This window comes from Microcaecilia unicolor, chromosome 13 (genome assembly GCF_901765095.1).
Source record: "Microcaecilia unicolor chromosome 13, aMicUni1.1, whole genome shotgun sequence".
Lineage (NCBI taxonomy): Eukaryota > Metazoa > Chordata > Amphibia > Gymnophiona > Siphonopidae > Microcaecilia > Microcaecilia unicolor.
In genome coordinates this window covers 103,824,802-103,844,506 of record NC_044043.1, presented here as the reverse complement: position 1 = coordinate 103,844,506, position 19,705 = coordinate 103,824,802, and the positions used below count along the sequence as shown (strand labels likewise).

Below are 19,705 nucleotides of genomic sequence, written 5' to 3'. Positions count from 1 at the left end.
TATGCTGCTTATCCTAGAAATAAGTGGTGGATTTTATTAATGGCTTATGGACTTTTAGGACGCTATCCAAACCTTTTTAAAACCCCGCTAAGTTAACTGCTTTTACTACATTCTCTGACAATGAATTCCAGCGTTTAATTACACATTGAGCAAAGAAATATTTTTCTGATTCGTTTTAAACGTACTACTTTGTAGCTTCATTGCGTGCCCTCTAGTCCTAGTATTTTTGGAAAGAGCAAACAAGTATTTTCTATCTACCCATTGTACTCCAGTCATTATTTTATAGACCTCTATCATATCTCCTCTGATTTTTTTTTTTTTTTAGTTGTAAGCCACATAGATATACTATTTGATTTGTGTCACGGTTGTGCCCAGGTTCCTTGCTTACAGACACCTCGGCCCCTGATGGTTAAACCTGGTGGGTGCTGGGAACTGATGGTTTACCGTTTCCCATGTGCCAGAAGATATGCTGGTCCGGTCCGGATCTTCCAGCCTTCCAGAGTGTTTTGGGAGTTTTTTTGGAATCAAGCAGTACCCGTACTTAGTGAGCTCCCTTGTAGGTTGCCTTTATTAACCACCTGGGTAGGTCTCTAGTTTGCCTTGCAACAGAGGTCCTCAGAGGTGTTTCCTTTGGTGAGAGTTGTTGCAGTGCGTCTGTGCTGTTTTTTTCCCTTTTGTGCTTTTGACCCTGCTTGTCTCCTGGACTATTCTCCTGCCTGTTGCCTGCCCAGGCCCGGCTTGTTTTTGGACTATTCTTCTGCCTGCTGTCTACTTGGGACCCCAGCATGTTTCTAGTATGACCTGCTGTTTGTCAGCCGGCTGCTGTGTCCTGCAGTTCCTCCTGCTTGTCTTGTCCGGTAAGTCCTGCCGGCCGCTTGCAGCCTGGAGCTCAACTCTTGGTGAAGGGTGGCTAAGTGTAGGTGAAGCCTTGCTCCAGTCCACTGTGTTCCAGTTCCGTTTGCCTTGCCGGTGTTTGGCTGATTCTTCCTGCTGCTGCTGCTGCTCTCGGCAGTGGCCCAAGGGCTCACTTACCCAGAAGTCCGACAGAAGCGTGACAATTTGCTGGATAGCAAGATTGAAGTAAACTTGGAAATGAGACACTTCATTCTCTCCCCAGTAAAAAAAAGAAAAAAAAAAGTGATTTCCTGGGTTCCATCACAGGGAATCATAATCTCTTGTCCTCAAGTGCCAACTTTACCTCCCCCCTTTTCCTTCAGGGGTCAGGATAAACCTGCATAACATCAACAGTTATTAATCACATATAATCATTATCATTTCCCATACTTTCTCTTATTTGCAAATTCTTACCCATATGCTTTATCAGTTTACCATGAATTCAGTCTACACAACCCCATATTCCACCAACCATTTTGTGTTCCTCTTTTCTTTTTCCCAAGAAAAGAGTTGCTATTTACCATTATTTCCTTAAGACCATTTTACCATTTAAGTCAGGACACCCAGATAACTGCAAGGGTGGCAGTCCACTAAATCAGGACACCTTGGCTTTAATACAAGTGGCAACCTGCTCATCTCCATGTTCCATGGAACACTCTTTATCACCCCCATATCCTTTTTACCCTTTATACTCTTCTGTATCCCGTTGTAGTCAAAGAGCAAACATCATTAACAAATAACCAGTTTTATTCACTATAATTTCTTTCAAACACAATAACTTTTCCTTTAATATTTACATTATTTCTCATTTCCCCATCAACATTGCAAAACATTTTCTTTCCCCTATACTCCCCACTATTTTTCCTTCACATTTCATATAACATTCTCTTGTCATTACATAATGCTTCAACATAATACTCAGCCATTTTATGTTACTGCTGGCGACCTCAAAGATAAGTTTGAAGGCACTGAACTGATTTCAAGTATACCTATTGTGACCCTTCTAGACCCGAGGCGGCGCTGTTCAGTGCCGAAACACGGCCCGTGTTGGGTCATTAATAAAGAACTTTCTGTGTCCCAGTCTTGAAGGCCCAGTGTTGCTTTTTTTGTTTGTAAATTAACATAAAGAGCAGACCCTGGGCCTGTCCAGTCACTTTGTCCCTCATCTGTACCACTTGGGGTCTGGTTTGCATACCAGGGCTCCTTCAGGCAGAACACGGGTTATGCTGTGGAACTGGCTTTGGTATTAGGAATCTACAACTTCCACATAGTGCTTGTGGATAGAGCGTCCAATCCTCCAGTCTCTGTATTGCAAATCAATATGATGTCGGACCATCGGGTCTTTTGGCCCATGTACAGGGTAAGTAGGATCAAGGTGCATCTTCTGAAAAATGGCATCCTTGATCCAAGTCTCCTGCTGTATCTTAACAATGCACATGACAGATAGCGGGACATTTATTTATTTTAAATACTTCTAACCCGCCTATGCACTAAGCAGATTCCATAAAAACATCCATATTAAAATCCAAAATAAAAAATAAAAGGAATAAATCTTCATTACGATACAAAACAAAGTGCTGCTGTCACAAAATCTCCAACTCTGCATTGCCCATCAAAAATAAAACTTGAACAAAAAGCTGTGTTTTTAACATTTTCTTAAATTGCTGGATACTAGAACTTATATGCAACTGGCCAGGCAAAGCCTTCCATATAAGCGTTCCTGTAACTGAAAAGGCAGATGCTTGAGCAGTAGCATAACGCACAGAAAACACCAAATACAAATCCAAACATTTAGTGAAATCAGATCTTAAAGACCTTCCAGATGAGGAGAGAATGAAAACCTGTAGGAGTCGTTTCCTGCTGTCTCACCTTTGAGGGTTAGGCCTGAAAAATCTTTTCATGAACTAAATATGGATTCTGCATCCTGAGGCCTGAATACATCAGAAACCAACTTTCTTCAAGGAAAAATACTTCTTGGAATAACTGTGCTAGTGACTTCACCATCCAAGGACGTGTGTTTACGTGCACTAGCCAGCCTCCTTATCTCCTGGGAAGGTGCGTAGCTGTGTGCCTTAATAGAGACAGAGTCTCTGGTAAATCTGTAAACCATGGAGGGGAGTTTGCTACCATCAGGCTTGTGACTCATAAGTTTCTTGCTGGAATCACAAGGCCTCATTGTTGTGACCGTGGGTACTGTGCTAGATGGAAGCACACAGTTTGTGATTGGTCCACAGGTGTCACCTGGACCCAGAGGAATGCCAATGATGGGCAGAAAGAAAGAAAGAAAGAAAGAAAAAAGAGAAGAAGATTGTCTCGTCCTCACGCTGGTGAGCCCTTAGGTCCCGCAAGGCCGAAAGACCTCAGAGGACAGCCGTGCACCCCAATCTTCACCCGCGGCGACCGCCGTTTACCGGAGGTTGAGCCCCCAGCTGCAGGCGGTCAGCAGGACTGCTGGAACCGCGGGGTGGACGGCTGACCTGGCTAGTGTCAGGAGTTGCGGCCAGCAGACACAGTCTCTGGATACCGGCTAGCAATCTGTGGTTAAGGATAGCACAGTCTCTGGATACCGGCTAGCAATCGGTGATCAAGGCTAGCACAGTCTCTGGATACGGCTAGCAATCTGTGGTCAAGGTTAGCACAGTCTCTGGATACGGCTAGCAATCTGTGGTCAAGGTTAGCACAGTCTCTGGATACCGGCTAGCAATCGGTGATCAAGGCTAGCACAGTCTCTGGATACGGCTAGCAATCGGTGATCAAGGTTAGCACAGTCTCTGGATACCGGCTAGCAATCGGTGATCAAGGCTAGCACAGTCTCTGGATACGGCTAGCAATCGGTGATCAAGGCTAGCACAGTCTCTGGATACGGCTAGCAATCGGTGATCAAGGTTAGCACAGTCTCTGGATACCGGCTAGCAATCGGTGATCAAGGATAGCACAGTCTCTGGATACCGGCTAGCAATCTGTGGTCAAGGTTAGCACAGTCTCTGGATACCGGCTAGCAATCGGTGATCAAGGCTAGCACAGTCTCTGGATACGGCTAGCAATCGGTGATCAAGGCTAGCACAGTCTCTGGATACCGGCTAGCAATCTGTGGTTAAGGATAGCACAGTCTCTGGATACGGCTAGCAATCTGTGGTCAAGGTTAGCACAGTCTCTGGATACCGGCTAGCAATCTGTGGTTAAGGATAGCACAGTCTCTGGATACCGGCTAGCAATCGGTGGTCAAGGATAGCACAGTCTCTGGATACCGGCTAGCAATCGGTGATCAAGGCTAGCACAGTCTCTGGATACGGCTAGCAATCTGTGGTCAAGGTTAGCACAGTCTCTGGATACCGGCTAGCAATCGGTGGTCAAGGATAGCACAGTCTCTGGATACCGGCTAGCAATCGGTGGTCAAGGATAGCACAGTCTCTGGATACCGGCTAGCAATCTGTGGTTAAGGATAGCACAGTCTCTGGATACCGGCTAGCAATCGGTGGTCAAGGATAGCACAGTCTCTGGATACCGGCTAGCAATCTGTGGTCAAGGCTAGCACAGTCTCTGGATACCGGCTAGCAATCTGTGGTTAAGGATAGCACAGTCTCTGGATACGGCTAGCAATCTGTGGTTAAGGATAGCACAGTCTCTGGATATTCCAAAAGATGCAACGCGACCCGCTGCACCGGCTTCGGGAACAGAACCGGAAGCAAGGAGGTCCTCTGTTCCTAGGTTTAAATAGCGCGCCATCCCGCCCCCCGGGAAGAGACCCACCAATCCAGCCCAGGGGAGTCGGCAGAGCCCTAGGATAGGCTCTGCCCGAACTCCAGGCGGAGTCCCCGCCCGGGTTCGCCAATCCCGTGCGAGGTAGGCGGAGCTCCAGAGCCCTCCGGCTCTGGAGCGAAGGAGGTGTCAGCTCCGGCGCCGCCATTTTGGGCGGCGCGAACCTCTTCCCGACCACCCCTCTCCAAGAGGCCGGCGTCCGTCCTCGCTGGCCGCCGATCCCGACCCGCCAGTCCCGCGGCCCCTCCCTAGCCGTCCTCCAGTGCCACGGAGGCCGCTGGCTCCCGCTTCCCACAGCGGGAGAGCAGGTATGGGCGCGGGACGCGACAGTATCCTCCCTGGATGCCCCCTCTCCCTCGGGGCTAGGTTTAAGAGGGAACCGTGCGTGGCAATCTCGGACCAACTCTGGAGCATGTACGTTGGTCGCGGGTTCCCAGGAGTTGTCTTCGGGACCAAAATGCTTCCAAGATAGCAAATAGTATAACCTCCCCCGCCGCTTCTTTGAGTCTAGAATGTCCTCCACTTCATACTCTGGATCAGGATCCGCTTCTGGAACTACGGTCTCCTGACTTTGTGGATGCCATCGGGAACCCCGGAAGCTTTCCAACAAGGAAATATGGAAGGCATTATGCACCCGTAATGTACTCGGTAACCGCAACCGGTATGTCACTGCTCCAATCCGCGATTGGATTGTAAATGGCCCAATGTACCGCGGTCCGAACTTCCGTGAGGGCACTCGGAGTCTTAGGTATTTCGTGCTTAGCCATACCTTTTGCCCCGGCTATAATACTGGGGCGGGTCGCCGGTGGCGGTCAGCAAAGGACTTGTACTTGGCGGCTGTTCGCTGCAACTGTTCTCGGGCCATCTCCCAAACCCCCTGCAGGTCCGTTAAGGTTTGAGTAACCATGGGTGTAGGCGATTCAGAAGGGAATGGTGCTGGAAGCTGGGGGTGTCGTCCATATACCAAGAAGAAGGGAGAGTCCCCCGAGGCCGAGTGGTCACTGTGGTTGTAGGCAAACTCGGCCCATGGAAGCAAGGAGGCCCAGTATCCTGACGCTTATTGATGAAAGCTCGCAAAAACCCCTTCAAGGTTTGGTTAATCTGTTCGACCATCCCATTGGTCTGGGGATGGTAGGCCGACGAAAAGTGGGTCTCAACCCCCAGGGCCGGACACAAGGCTCTCCAAAAGCGTGAGGTAAATTGTGGTCCCCGATCGCTGATGATTCGGGTGGGCAGCCCATGAAGCCGGAAAATGTGTTGAATGAAGTGTTGGGCTAAGGATGCCGCCGATGGAAGGCCCGGCAGAGGGACGAAATGGGCCATCCGGGAGAAACGGTCTGCCACCACCCAAATCACCGTGCGTCCCCGGGAGCTGGGAAGGTCGGTGATGAAATCCATCGACAACTCCTTCCAGGGGGCTGTCGGCACAGGCAGCGGTTGCAAGTCTCCTACGGGATACCCAATTACAGGCTTCGTCCGGGCGCAGACAGGGCAAGTTGTAACGAACTGGAGGATATCTCACCTCATCTGAGGCCACCAGTACTGTCTCGAAATTAAGCGGAGGGTCTTTTGGTATCCAAAATGCCCGGCCCATACAGAAGAATGTCCCCATTGCATCACTTTTCCCCGCTCCGAGGGTGGTACCAGTTCCCTCACCGGAACGACCCTCCCCGCGGCCGCACTGAGACATTTAGGGTCCAACATAGGATGAATTTCCTCCATCTCCTCCGGAACCTCAAAGGCTCTGGAGAGGGAGTCCGCAGGGGTGTTCTGAGCCGCAGCCCAAAAAACCAGTTGAAAGTGGAACCTAGCAAAGAATAATGACCAACGAGCTTGCCGGGGATTCAGCCGTTGGGCCTCTTGGAGATACAAAAGATTCTTGTGGTCGGTAATCACCATAAACCGGTGCTCGGCTCCCTCCAGCAAATGTCTCCACTCTTGCAAGGCCAATTTCAATGCTAAGAGTTCTCTATCCCCCACCGTATAATTGTGTTCCGCGGGGGAGAATTTACGAGAGAAGAAGGAGCAGGGTTGGCGCCGGCCCTTGGCATTGACTTGAGAGAGGACAGCTCCTGCGCCCAAAGCGGACGCATCCACCTCCACGATGAATGGTTTCCCAGGATCCGGGGCCAACAGGATGGAGGCCGCGTTGAAGGCCTCCTTTACTTGACGGAATGCGGCTTGCGCCTCTGGTGGCCAGTCCCGTACATTCGCATGTTTCTTCGTGAGCGCCGTCAACGGCGCTGTCAGCTGTGAATACCGAGGAATAAACTGACGATAGTAGTTCGCGAATCCCAAGAACCGTTGTAGCGCTTTCAATCCCAGCGGTTGAGGCCACTCCCGGATAGCGCGGAGCTTGTCAGGATCCATTCGCAACCCCCCGAGTAACAGAATGTGTCCCAAAAAGGGCAGAGATCGCTGATGAAATGAGCACTTACTGAGTTTGGCAAACAGTCGGTATCGCCGTAAACGCTGCAGTACGGCCCGAACATGGCTCATATGCTCTGCGGGATCCCGGGAGAAAATTAAGATGTCATCCAGGTAGACAATCACCGTGGAGTTTAACAAATCCTCGAGCGCGAAGTTGATGAATCTTTGGAACACGGCAGGGACGTTACATAAGCCAAAAGGCATCACTCGATACTCAAAATGCCCCTCATGAGTGTTAAAGGCGGTCTTCCACTCATCCCCCTCCAGGACACGAACCAAGTTGTAAGCCCCCCGCAGGTCCAATTTGGTGAAGATCTGGGCTCCCTGCAACCTGTCAAACAATTCTGGAATGAGCGGTAAAGGGAATCGATCCTTCACCATGATGGCATTTAACCCCCGATAATCAATACAGAGCCTCAAGGAGCCATCCTTCTTGGTCACAAAAAAAAAAACCCGGCCCCGGCAGGGGACGTAGAGGGGCGGATGAACCCCTTCTGAAGATTCTCCCGGATATAGCTTTGCATCACCTTGGATTCCTCCCGGGACAAAGTATAAAGACGGCCCCGGGGTGGCATGGTGTCCGCCATCAACCGAATCGCACAGTCAAAAGCCCGATGTGGCGGTAAGACCTCCGCTTCCACGGGACTAAATACGTCCGCAAAGTCCTGATATTCCACCAGCAGGGTGACCGGACACGCCAGCGCCGTCCCGGGGGCAACTGCCATAGTGGGACAACTGCAGTTCCGGCCCTTCAAACAGGTTTCCAGACAGGCGTTACCCCAAGACCGGATCTTCCCCTCGGTCCAGTCAATAACGGGGGCATGGCGCCGTAGCCAAGGCAATCCCAGCACCACCGGATGAATGGTCCAAGATAATACCAGAAATCGAACCTCCTCCCGGTGATCCTCCCCTACCTGCAGTTCCAAAAAAGGGGTGATCTCCGTGATCGACTGCGGTAAGGTAGTCCCTTGAATGGTTGTTACTTGCAGCGCCGGTCGATGGGGAAGCGTAGGCCAACCCATCTGTTGCAGAAGTTCGTGGCAAATGAATTTCCCCCCCGACCCGGAGTCCACAAGGGCCCGGGTCTGGATCATAGTCTCGTGCCATCGCAGTGTTACTGGCATGGTTACCAGTGGATCCGGTAGGGGAGCAGAGTGCCCCAAGACCCCTCCCCTCAGGGTGCCTTGGGGGAAACGTTTCCCGCTCGTGCGGGGCAAAAACGAACAAAATGCCCGGCCTCACCACAATACAGGCACAGTCCGCCCTGCAAGCGTTTTCTCCTGTCCGAGGGGGCCAATCGTTGACGGCCGATCACCATCGGTTCCTCACAATTCTCTTTAGGGTCTCGGGTGCCCCGGCGGGGGGACGGTCCCTTGCCCGTCCGGGACGCACCCCTCGACCACTTCTGCCGTTCTGCCCGGGCTCTAGCTCTCTCCTGGAACCGGGTATCCACTTGAATACAGAGCGAAATCAGGGCGTCCAGCTGTCCCGGGACCTCCCGTCCTGCCAACTCGTCCTTGATCCGCTCTTGCAATCCCTCCAGAAAGATTGCCGCCAGGGACGCCTGATTCCAACGCAGTTCAGTAGCTAGGGTCTGAAAACGAATGGCATAATCGGCCACCGTCCCCTCGCCCTGTTGAATCCGCAGCAATTCAGACGCCACGGAAGACGGCCTGCCTGGGAGGTCGAACATCATGCGGAAACAGCGCTGAAATTCTGCATAATCGTCCATGAGGGGGTCCTGCTGCTCCCACAACGGGGATGCCCATGCCAGGGCCTTGTCCTTACATAGGGAAACAACATATCCCACTTTAGTCTGGTCTGATGAAAATGCCTCCGGTTGCATCCGGAAGGCTAAGTTGCACTGATTGAGGAACCCCGGCAGCCTCTGGGGGCCCCATCATATCGTGCAGGCTCAGGGAACCGAGGTCCCGCACGGAACCCTCCCGGACGGGGAGCCGCTGCGGCCCCCTGGACCGCAGCGGCCTGGTTCTGTACCTGGAGCGACGAAAGCTGAGAGCACACGTTCTGGAGTGCCCCCGACAGGGCGTTCAGCTGCTCCTGCTGCTGCTGAAGTACCTTAGCCAGGTCCTGTAGATCAGGCTGCGTAGGCGAGCTCATGGCTTCCGGTTCCTGTCTCATCCTCACGCTGGTGAGCCCTTAGGTCCCGCAAGGCCGAAAGACCTCAGAGGACAGCCGTGCACCCCAATCTTCACACGCGGCGACCGCCGTTCACAGGAGGTTGAGCCCCCAGCTGCAGGCGGTCAGCAGGACTGCTGGAACCGCGGGGTGGACGGCTGACCTGGCTAGTGTCGGGAGTTGCGGCCAGCAGACACAGTCTCTGGATAACGGCTGGCAATCTGTGGTCAAGGATAGCACAGTCTCTGGATAACGGCTAGCAATCTGTGGTCAAGGTTAGCACAGTCTCTGAAGGGGGGCAGACTCAAGAAAAATGTCAGGAAGTATTTTTTCACGGAGAGAGTAGTGGATGCTTGGAATGCCCTCCCGCGGGAGGTGGTGGAAATGAAAACGGTAACGGAATTCAAACATGCGTGGGATAAGCATAAAGGAATCCTGTGCCGAAGGAATGGATCCTCAGGAGCTTAGTCAAGATCGGGAGGTGGGGCTGGAGGTTGGGAGGCGGGGATAGGGCTGGGCAGACTTATACGGTCTGTGCCAGAGCCGGTGGTGGGAAGCGGGACTGGTGGTTGGGAGGCGGGGATAGTGCTGGACAGACTTGTACAGTCTGTGCCAGAGCCGGTGGTTGGGAGGTGGGGCAGACTTATACGGTCTGTGCCCTGAAGAGCATAGGTACAAATCAAAGTAGGGTTTACACAAAAAGCAGCAAATATGATTTATCTTGTTGGGCAGACTGGATGGACCGTGCAGGTCTTTTTCTGCCGTCATCTACTATGTTACTATGTTACCGGCTAGCAATTTGTGGTAAAGGATAGCACAGTCTCTGGATACGGCTAGCAATCTGTGGTCAAGGTTAGCACAGTCTCTGGATATTCCAAAAGATGCAACGCGACCCGCTGCATGGGCTTCGGTAACAGAACCGGAAGCAAGGAGGTCCTCTGTTCCTAGGTTTAAATAGCGCGCCATCCCGCCCCCCGGGAAGAGACCCACCAATCCAGCCCAGGGGAGTCGGCAGAGCCCTAGGATAGGCTCTGCCCGAACTCCAGGCGGAGTCCCCGCCGGGGTTCGCCAATCCCGTGCGAGGTAGGCGGAGCTCCAAAGCCCTCCGGCTCTGGAGCGGAGGCGTCAGCTCCGGCGCCGCCATTTTGGGTGGCGCGAACCTCTTCCCGACCACCCCTCTCCAAGAAGCTGGTGTCCGTCCTCACTGGCCGCCGATCCCGACCCGACAGTCCCGCGGCAGCGCCGGCCCTTCCGCGGACCCTCCCTAGCCGTCCTCCGGTGCCGCGGAGGCCGCTGGCTCCCGCTTCCCACAGCGGGAGAGCAGGTATGGGCGCGGGACGCGACAAAGATTGCCTGGTGGACAGTTCTCTCTCTGAGGAGTCAGAGAGACTGATTTGCCCCAAACACCTGTGAACTGAAGTCTGTGCAGCGCACTGCATGAACTACAGTTTAAAAGCAGCTCTGTGACTTTCTGTGAACTGAGTAACTAGATGCACGGAGCAGGGACCGTAGGCTTTTCATGATCTACAAGGACTCAAAGGTGCACTCTGCTAGAGCTCTGGGACCTACGGGAACACAAGGGTGAGAGAAGCAGGAATTTTCTTCTTATAGCTCTGATTTTAGTTAGGTTTGGTTTTGCCTGTAACTAATTTGTGGTCAGTAGCCTAATACTACTGCTGTTGGTAATCTTTTCTCAGGATATATTATAGTTGTAAAATTACTTATATATATATATTTTTTTTCATATATCTATTGGTGTAATAATCAGTATATTTTGGTAGTGTACAAACCTTTGTAATCTGCTTTGCATTTTGCTATATTTTATTTGTATATCTATAATAAATAATATATTTCCACTTTGCCATTATTCCTTTCATTGGTGCAGCCTGTCAGCAGAGCCTAAGGGCCAATTAGGTATTCTCATATCCTTAGCAAACGAGTCCAGAATAATTGCTATTTAGTAATTCTCTGCCCACCTAAGTACCTCTACAAACCTTACCAAAATACCATGGCATTTTATTATGAACCACTTGGTAAATAAGAGTCAAAACTTTATACTGTGATTCACAGGCAACCACTGGTGTTATATGTTCAAATGTAGAGATGCCAACAGCCAGTCTGCCAGCGGCATTCTGCACGATTTGTAACGCTTTAAGACTATACTCTGGAACACCCAAATAAACAGAGTTACAGTAATCTATTTTTGACAAAACCATTGCCTGAATAATACTTCTAAAATCAAGCAGACATAACATAGGTTTTAAAAAAACCCAGCTTCTGTAATTGATGAAAGCAAGAGATAAGGGTACCCGGAGCTGCCACATGTCCCACACCAACTTTTTCAGGTACCAGTCAGCTCGGCTGATTTTGGGGAGCTTTTCTCCACGGCCTCTTCCTGGATCTATCCAGGGCCCCTGCAATTGTTCCTCTGTTAACAGGATGCTCACCAAATAGTCCACTTCCTCCCTGGCAGCTCGAGAAGGACTTTCATTTCTCCCCTACCTCTCCTGGCTCACTCGGGTGCTCCAGAGCAAGCGGTCTACCTCCAGGCTCCGCAACCAGTTTCACTGGGACATCCAGGTCTATAACCTCAGTGGCCAAACATAGATAGTCCAAGAGGTGACGAGGTTTGGGAAGACCCATATCCAATCCTTTGGTATTCTCTACAGAATTCTGCAGTCCTCTTGGAATGCCATCCAGGGGTCAAAGGTGACTTCTCCAGATGGCCTCACAATGCTCTTGGGAACAGAAGTTGGGCTTTGCCGAGTGTTGGCAACTCCTTCTCATGGGTTGATGATCTCCTTCTCCGGGGCCCCATTCCGCCTTCTCCATGGATCACTGTCAGCATGCCCTCTACACCTCTGGTCGACTTTGGTGGGGTCAGTGGGGTGCTGAAGCACTACTCCCTGTCTGCTCCACTCTTTTTGCTCTCCGATGTTGTTAGTGCAGGGCTCTGCTCCCTAGGCCACTGACTCATCCTTGGGCTCGCTGTCTCCAGTGGTTCCACGCCAGCCAGTTCCATTCTCTTGGGGATTTCCCCTGAGGACCTCACAACCAAGCTTCTCACTCTCTTAGCTCTCTCCTTCCCTCCAGTGATTCTGAAGTAGGGGCTTCTCATCAGTTTTGTAATCCCCATTATAGTGGGAGATTACAGAAGTTGCCATCTAAGCACCATAAACTTAGTGGAAAACATGCAGAGCGTTGTTCCACGAACCAACTGTCTGCATGTTTTCCCACTGCAAATAGGAACCAGGGAAAATTTGTTTCTTTTCCCACTACTGCTATAACAGTTTACCTACCATGCTTGGGAAAAAAGCCGATGCCTTTCCAGATGTGTCCAGTCGAAACAGTGCAGGAACATCAATTATATCATCTTCTGTTAGATCCAGTTGTTGTTTCAGGATGTCCCGGTTCCAGTCAATGCAGTGCTGCCAAGAAAAATGATTCAGACTCACTCTTTGCACCTGGCCACTGGTTTACCCTATTCCACTTAAATTGTTTTGAATATCAGCCACAAGGTGTTTTGCATGCTTTGCATTTCATTACTGTATATCTATGGTACCTGGAAAAAGAAGCCAGCAGATCAATATAACATCAGAAAGATTTTATTGAAGATACCGCATGTAAACAAATTGCCCGACACAGGCCGTGTTTCGCCCACCAAGGGCTGCGTCAGGGGCTAATTTGAAACCTTCTGAAAGGAGCAACTCTAAAAACGGAAAACTTGTGGTGTATAATAGATTGGAAAAAACCAGCAAATACAGCAGATGCCTAAAATGATGTGACTCTTAACACAACTCAAGCAGATGCACTATTGTCAAACCTACAGGAAACTAACTGACGACCCCACACAGGATTATACAAAGCAGCTAAAAGATCTTATCAGAACATTTCCTACACAAGCACAGCCACATCTGAAGAAACTCATACCAAACCAGCCTTCTGTGGGCACATTCTACATGTTACCCAAAATCCACAAACCTGGAAACCCGGGCAGACCAATCATATCAGGTATTGGCACACTCACAGAGGAAATATCTGGACTCATAGAGGGAATTCTGAAACCTCTCGTGCACAAAACTAACAGCTTCATACAAGACACCACAGACTTTCTGAATAAATTGAAAAATATCAAACAATTACCACCAAACACTCTTCTGGTCACGATGGATGTAGAATCACTGTACAGCAACATTCCACATGCGGATGGCATAGCTGCATGTGGAAGACTCCTAAATAAATCCACACTGGACCATCAATACTCACCAGAAACTATTACAAAATTAATCAAATTCATTTTAACTCACAACTACTTCCACTTTAACAATGATATCTATCTACAAATAATGGGCACTGCAATGGGCACCAGGACAGCACCCCAATATGCCAACCTTTTTATGGCTGAGCTGGAAGAGACATTTCTGAATACACACCAGACCAAACCTCTAAAATACTACCGGTACATCGATGACATTTTTATGATTTGGACCGAGGGGGAAGAAACTCTGAAACAATTTTACTATTCCTTCAATACATACCATCCTACAATCAGATTCAAAATTGACTACTCCCCAGAAAAAGTCAATTTTTTGGACACCACTGTCTCACAGTGATGGCTGTTGTGAGCACTCTGGAGGGCTGGTGCGAGGGAAAGGGGATAGTGGGTCTTTCAGCCGGCATCATCCCCGTTCATTCAGCCCAGCTAGGAGAACAGGGCGCCCTCTAGGGATCAAACTGCCAGGGAAAGCTGTAATGCAGGAGAAAAACTACACTTCCCAGAAGCCAGTGCAGGGTCAGCTGAACTCCCAGGAGGGGGAGGGTGGAGTGACTGATTGGGAGATGAGGTCTGATCCTGGAGATGGGGAACAGCTGGTGGAGCTTGGGGAGGAGGAGATGGAGTGGAATAAAGAGGAGGTAGAAGGAGAAGGTAAGGAGGAGTGCATGGAGGTTGGAAGGTTTGCTCAAACTTCCTCAGGAAAGGTAAAGGCTTTGGTGGCGGGAGTGTGGCCCAAGCTGTGCATACTTGGAGAGGATAAAATAATCCAGTGGGGAAGCCACTGGTGGAAGAAGCTAACCCATAAACTATCTAAGGGTAGAAGATAGTGCTGATGAGGGGAGGCTACAATTGGGAGCAAGACAAAGGTTTATATTCTGAGTTACAATTGGGAGCAAGACAAAGGTTTATATTCTGAGTTAAGATTGGACTGTGTTAATAAGCTGAATGTGGAAAAACTGAACTGACTCTTGCATTCTTGAGGAAGTAACTGCTTGAAGATTAAAGCTGTATTAAAAGATGCTGAGAGAATAAAGACCTGTGGTTTTCAAGAACTATAAGACTGCTGGAGTTTGTGTGTCCCAGTTGTGAGCTGATCCTGGGCGCAGGTCAGCTGGGCAGCAGTTAAACTAGGCCAGAAGCAGTGCAGCAAGGCGGTGGTTGCAGCTCGTACCGGGGAAAAGCTAGCCAAGCTAAGCAGGGTCGACCCTGGCTCTCACCTGGAAGAGTGACCTGGTTACAGAATGGTGGCAGTGGTGGGATTGTCTGAACAACCCGCCGGCAAAAGAAGCGTGTATTGCTCCGAGTTCTGGTAAGCATATACGGGACTCGGGTAACCAGGAAGGTCCTAAGGAGGATGATAGAGTGTGCTACCGATGTGGGAAGTCGGGACATCTGAGGAGGGACTGTAGGGCCAAGTTGGGGCTCATATCTCAGGTAACCCCCTCTAAGGAACCCCAGTTTACACATTGGGTTAAGATAGGAGGGGTCTCGGTGGAAGGACTTTTGGACTCAGGAGCGGACCAGACAATGTGCTCCCAGAAGTTGTGGGGGCAGATTGCCCGGAAAGGGGGTCAGCAGGGTAAGAAGAGAGACCGGTCCGTGGCTATTCAGTGCATACACGGGGCCTCCTCAAGGTATCCGGTCCGGCTAGTAGACATACAGGACCAGGAGGGCCTTCAGTGGGTGTGGGTGGCTGTACTTCCTAGGCTTCCTCAGGATCTCATTTTAGGACGGGATTGGGCTCCATTCACATACTGCCTTGGGGGTAAGCAAGCCTTGGTATCTACCCGGGCCCAGGAGAGGCAGGAGAAGGAGCAGGAACTGTCCCTGGCGCAAGTATTTCCATTCCAGGGAGAGGTTATGGGGCGGCCGGGGAAGACAAGGAAAGGCTCTCAGCAAAAGAAACGAGGTCAGGAGCAAAGGCGGCAGCATTGTCAAGAGCTCCTTCATCAGGGGAGGTTCCCAGGGGATACGGAACAGGTGTTAGAGAGATTCCCTGATTTTTCCAAAGAGCAAAAAGATGACCAGACATTGCAATATGCGTGGGAGCGGGTAGATCAAGAGGGAGAAACCAGCTTCCCTCGGTTTGTTAGTGACAAGGGGTTGCTATATCGGCTGTCCTGTTTAGAAGGGGGGAAGGAACCTCAGAAACAGTTAGTAGTACCGAGGGGGTTTAGGAACCTGGTGTTACGGGTATCTCATGATCATATCTTAGGGGGTCACAAGGGGGCTCAGAATACTCTCCGGCAGGTATTAAACAGATTTTACTGGCCCGGGGTGTATAAAGAGGTGGAACAATTTTGCAGCTCCTGTAGTCAGTGTCAGAGGGTATCAGAGCAAATACCGAACAGAGTGCCCCTACGACCCCTTCCCCGTATAGGGACTCCTATTACCCGTATGGCAATGGATATGATCGGGCCCATTGATAAGTCCCGAAGGGGGTATTCCTATATTCTAGTGATCATGGATATGGCCACAAGATACCCCTGGGCCGTGCCGCTTCGTACCACCTCAGCGAAAGTTATTGCGGCCCAGCTAATTCGGATCTTTTGTGAAGTGGGGTTTCCCAGGGAAATGATTACCGACCGGGGGACCAATTTCATGTCACGAACCCTGGCCCAGGTGTGGGAGGCTTTCGGAATACAGCATATTCGGACCGCAGCTTACCATCCTCAGACTAATGGCCTGGTGGAGAGATTCAATAAAACCTTGAAAATGTTGTTGAGGAAAGGGTTAGGTTCCTCCCATGAGGAATGGGATCTATTGTTACCATTTGTTTTGTATGTGTGTAGGGAGAATGTTCAGGCCTCTCTGGGCGTATCACCATTTGAATTGATGTATGGGAGATCACCCCGGGGAGTGTTGGATGTGTTAAGGGAGCAGTGGGTTCCTCCGGAAGAGGAGGATCGGGATGTAGTGAACTATCTAGTGAAGCTGAAGGAACGGTTGCATAAATTGAGCCGCGGGGCTCAGCAACACTGGGAGAGGAGTCAGGATTACCAGAAAGCCTATTATGACCGGAAAGGGGTGGAGAGGGCATTGAAGGTGGGGGACAAAGTCTTGATCATGATTTCAGACTCACCTCATAAGTTCGTGGGACGCTGGAGGGGTCCTGCGGTCATAGAAAAGAAGTTAGGTCCAGTCACCTACTTAGTAAGGAATGAGCAGGGCCGGGAGCAGACCTATCATATAAATGTACTTAAACCTTGGCAAGAGCGAAGGGGACTATTTGGTCAGGCTAGGGGGGAAGCTGAGGAAGAATTAGGACCACAGATCACGGAGATATATAAGGCAGGAGAACCGCAGATTGCAACTACATTGCCAGGGAGTCAGCAGAAAGAGGTTCAGGCACTTGTGGAGGAGTTTCGGGATGTCCTGACTCCTTGCCCAGGGGAAACTCACCTTATCATGCATGATATCATCTCGGAGCCGGGCCGGGTGGTCAGACAGAGACCTTACCGTCTCTCACCCCCAAAGAAACAAGAGGTGGTCCGACAGGTACAGGAGATGCTGGATTTTGGGGTCATTGAGGAATCTGTCAGTCCATGGTCGAGTCCTGTGGTGTTAGTGCCCAAATCCGATGGTACGTGGCGGTTTTGCATCGACTTTAGGCAAGTTAATGCGCTCTCGGATGCCGACGCCTATCCGATGCCACGTATTGATGAGCTTCTGGATCGCTTGGGTACTGCACGATATCTGTCCACCCTGGACTTGACAAAAGGGTATTGGCAGATCCCTCTGACTCAGGAGGCCAAGCCTAAGACAGCCTTCTCTACACCCATGGGGCTCTATCAATTTAAACGCATGCCGTTTGGTCTTAATTCAGCGGCAGCTTCCTGCCAGCGGTTGTTAGATCAGGTGTTAAGACCGCATCAGCAATATGCAGCGGCTTACCTGGACGATGTTATCATTCAGAGTGAGGATTGGCCCTCGCATATTATAAGGGTGAGGGCGGTATTAGAGGCTTTTCGTCAAGCAGGTTTGACTTTGAACCCGCAAAAGTGTTGTTTTGGGCAGGAGAAGGTTAAATATTTGGGATACTGGGTGGGGAATGGTCAAATAACTCCGCTCTGGGATAAGGTAGCGAGTATCCAGGACTTTCCATACCCCAAAAATAAGAAGCAGTTAAGGAGCTTTTTGGGCCTAGTGGGGTACTATAGGAGGTTCATACCCCACTTTGCCTCCATTGCTACACCCCTCACTAATAAACTTCAGAAGGGGTCCCCCAACAGTCTACGATGGGAGGAGGAAGGGCTGCGGGTGTTCAATGAGTTGAGAGTGGCCCTGTGTCAGGAACCCCTGCTGAGAGCCGTGGATTTTGATAAGCCCTTTGTACTGCAAGCTGATGCCTCGGGGGTAGGTTTGGGGGCCGTGTTGTCTCAGGTACACGAGGGGCAGGAACATCCCCTGATGTACCTGAGCCGGAAACTGCTCCCCCATGAGGTCAGGTACTCAACCATAGAGAGAGAATGTTTAGCGATAAAATGGGCAGTGCAGATGTGCCATTACTATTTAGATGGTCGGAAATTTACTCTGATTACGGATCATGCGCCTTTGAGGTGGTTGGGCCAGATGAAAAATAGTAATGGTCGTCTCACAAGGTGGTATCTGGCTTTACAGCCCTATCAATTCAAGGTGGAGCATAGATCAGGCAAATTTCTGACAAATGCAGATGTTCTTTCGCGAATTGCCAGTGCAGGCCAGGAGAAGACTGGCAATCGTTTGAGCAGGGGGGTGTGTGAGCACTCTGGAGGGCTGGTGCGAGGGAAAGGGGATAGTGGGTCTTTCAGCCGGCATCATCCCCGTTCATTCAGCCCAGCTAGGAGAACAGGGCGCCCTCTAGGGATCAAACTGCCAGGGAAAGCTGTAATGCAGGAGAAAAACTACACTTCCCAGAAGCCAGTGCAGGGTCAGCTGAACTCCCAGGAGGGGGAGGGTGGAGTGACTGATTGGGAGATGAGGTCTGATCCTGGAGATGGGGAACAGCTGGTGGAGCTTGGGGAGGAGGAGATGGAGTGGAATAAAGAGGAGGTAGAAGGAGAAGGTAAGGAGGAGTGCATGGAGGTTGGAAGGTTTGCTCAAACTTCCTCAGGAAAGGTAAAGGCTTTGGTGGCGGGAGTGTGGCCCAAGCTGTGCATACTTGGAGAGGATAAAATAATCCAGTGGGGAAGCCACTGGTGGAAGAAGCTAACCCATAAACTATCTAAGGGTAGAAGATAGTGCTGATGAGGGGAGGCTACAATTGGGAGCAAGACAAAGGTTTATATTCTGAGTTACAATTGGGAGCAAGACAAAGGTTTATATTCTGAGTTAAGATTGGACTGTGTTAATAAGCTGAATGTGGAAAAACTGAACTGACTCTTGCATTCTTGAGGAAGTAACTGCTTGAAGATTAAAGCTGTATTAAAAGATGCTGAGAGAATAAAGACCTGTGGTTTTCAAGAACTATAAGACTGCTGGAGTTTGTGTGTCCCAGTTGTGAGCTGATCCTGGGCGCAGGTCAGCTGGGCAGCAGTTAAACTAGGCCAGAAGCAGTGCAGCAAGGCGGTGGTTGCAGCTCGTACCGGGGAAAAGCTAGCCAAGCTAAGCAGGGTCGACCCCGGCTCTCACCTGGAAGAGTGACCTGGTTACACTGTATACAAACATCTATATACAAGATACCCACAGACAGATGCAGCTACCTCCACAACTCCAGCTTCCATCCTTCACATACAAAAAGATCCATCATTTACAGCCAAGCCACAAGATACCACCGTATCTGCTCTGACCCAGGGGACAGAGACAGACACCTTAAAAGCCTGACTGCATCCTTCAAACAGAAAGGCTACAACCCCAAAATAATCTCCAAGAATATTGCCTCCTCCCTCAAAACACCCAGGGAAAATCTGCTACAGTACAAAGAAAAAAAAAAAAGCCAACGACAGAATTCCCCTTGTAGTGACATACAACCCAGAGCTGGAGAAACTGAGGAAAATCATAAGAGACCTACAGCCACTACTTCAGTAAGATGAATTACTGAAAGAGATATTCCCATCCCCACCAGTGCTGGCCTTCCGACAGCCACCAAATTTAAAACACAAGCTGATCAGAAGTAAACTTCCAACACAGAGGGAAAAAGAAAAGGGCAAACTATGCCAAAACATTTCACAAGACCCCACAGTCATTCACAAAGGAAAAATATTCAACATAAAGGACTATTTTACATGC

At 50.2% G+C, this 19,705-nt stretch overlaps 1 protein-coding gene across 1 annotated transcript in view; it reads right to left on the bottom strand.

Moving 5' to 3' along the window:
• LOC115456573 (protein-arginine deiminase type-2-like) overlaps window positions 1-19,705 on the bottom strand; it is a 194,994-nt gene that overhangs the window by 8,211 nt on the left and 167,078 nt on the right. Inside the window, exon 15 of the mRNA XM_030185746.1 lies at window positions 12,522-12,650. Coding sequence (XP_030041606.1) covers window positions 12,522-12,650 — 129 coding nt within the window. The remainder of the gene's footprint in view (window positions 1-12,521; window positions 12,651-19,705) is intronic.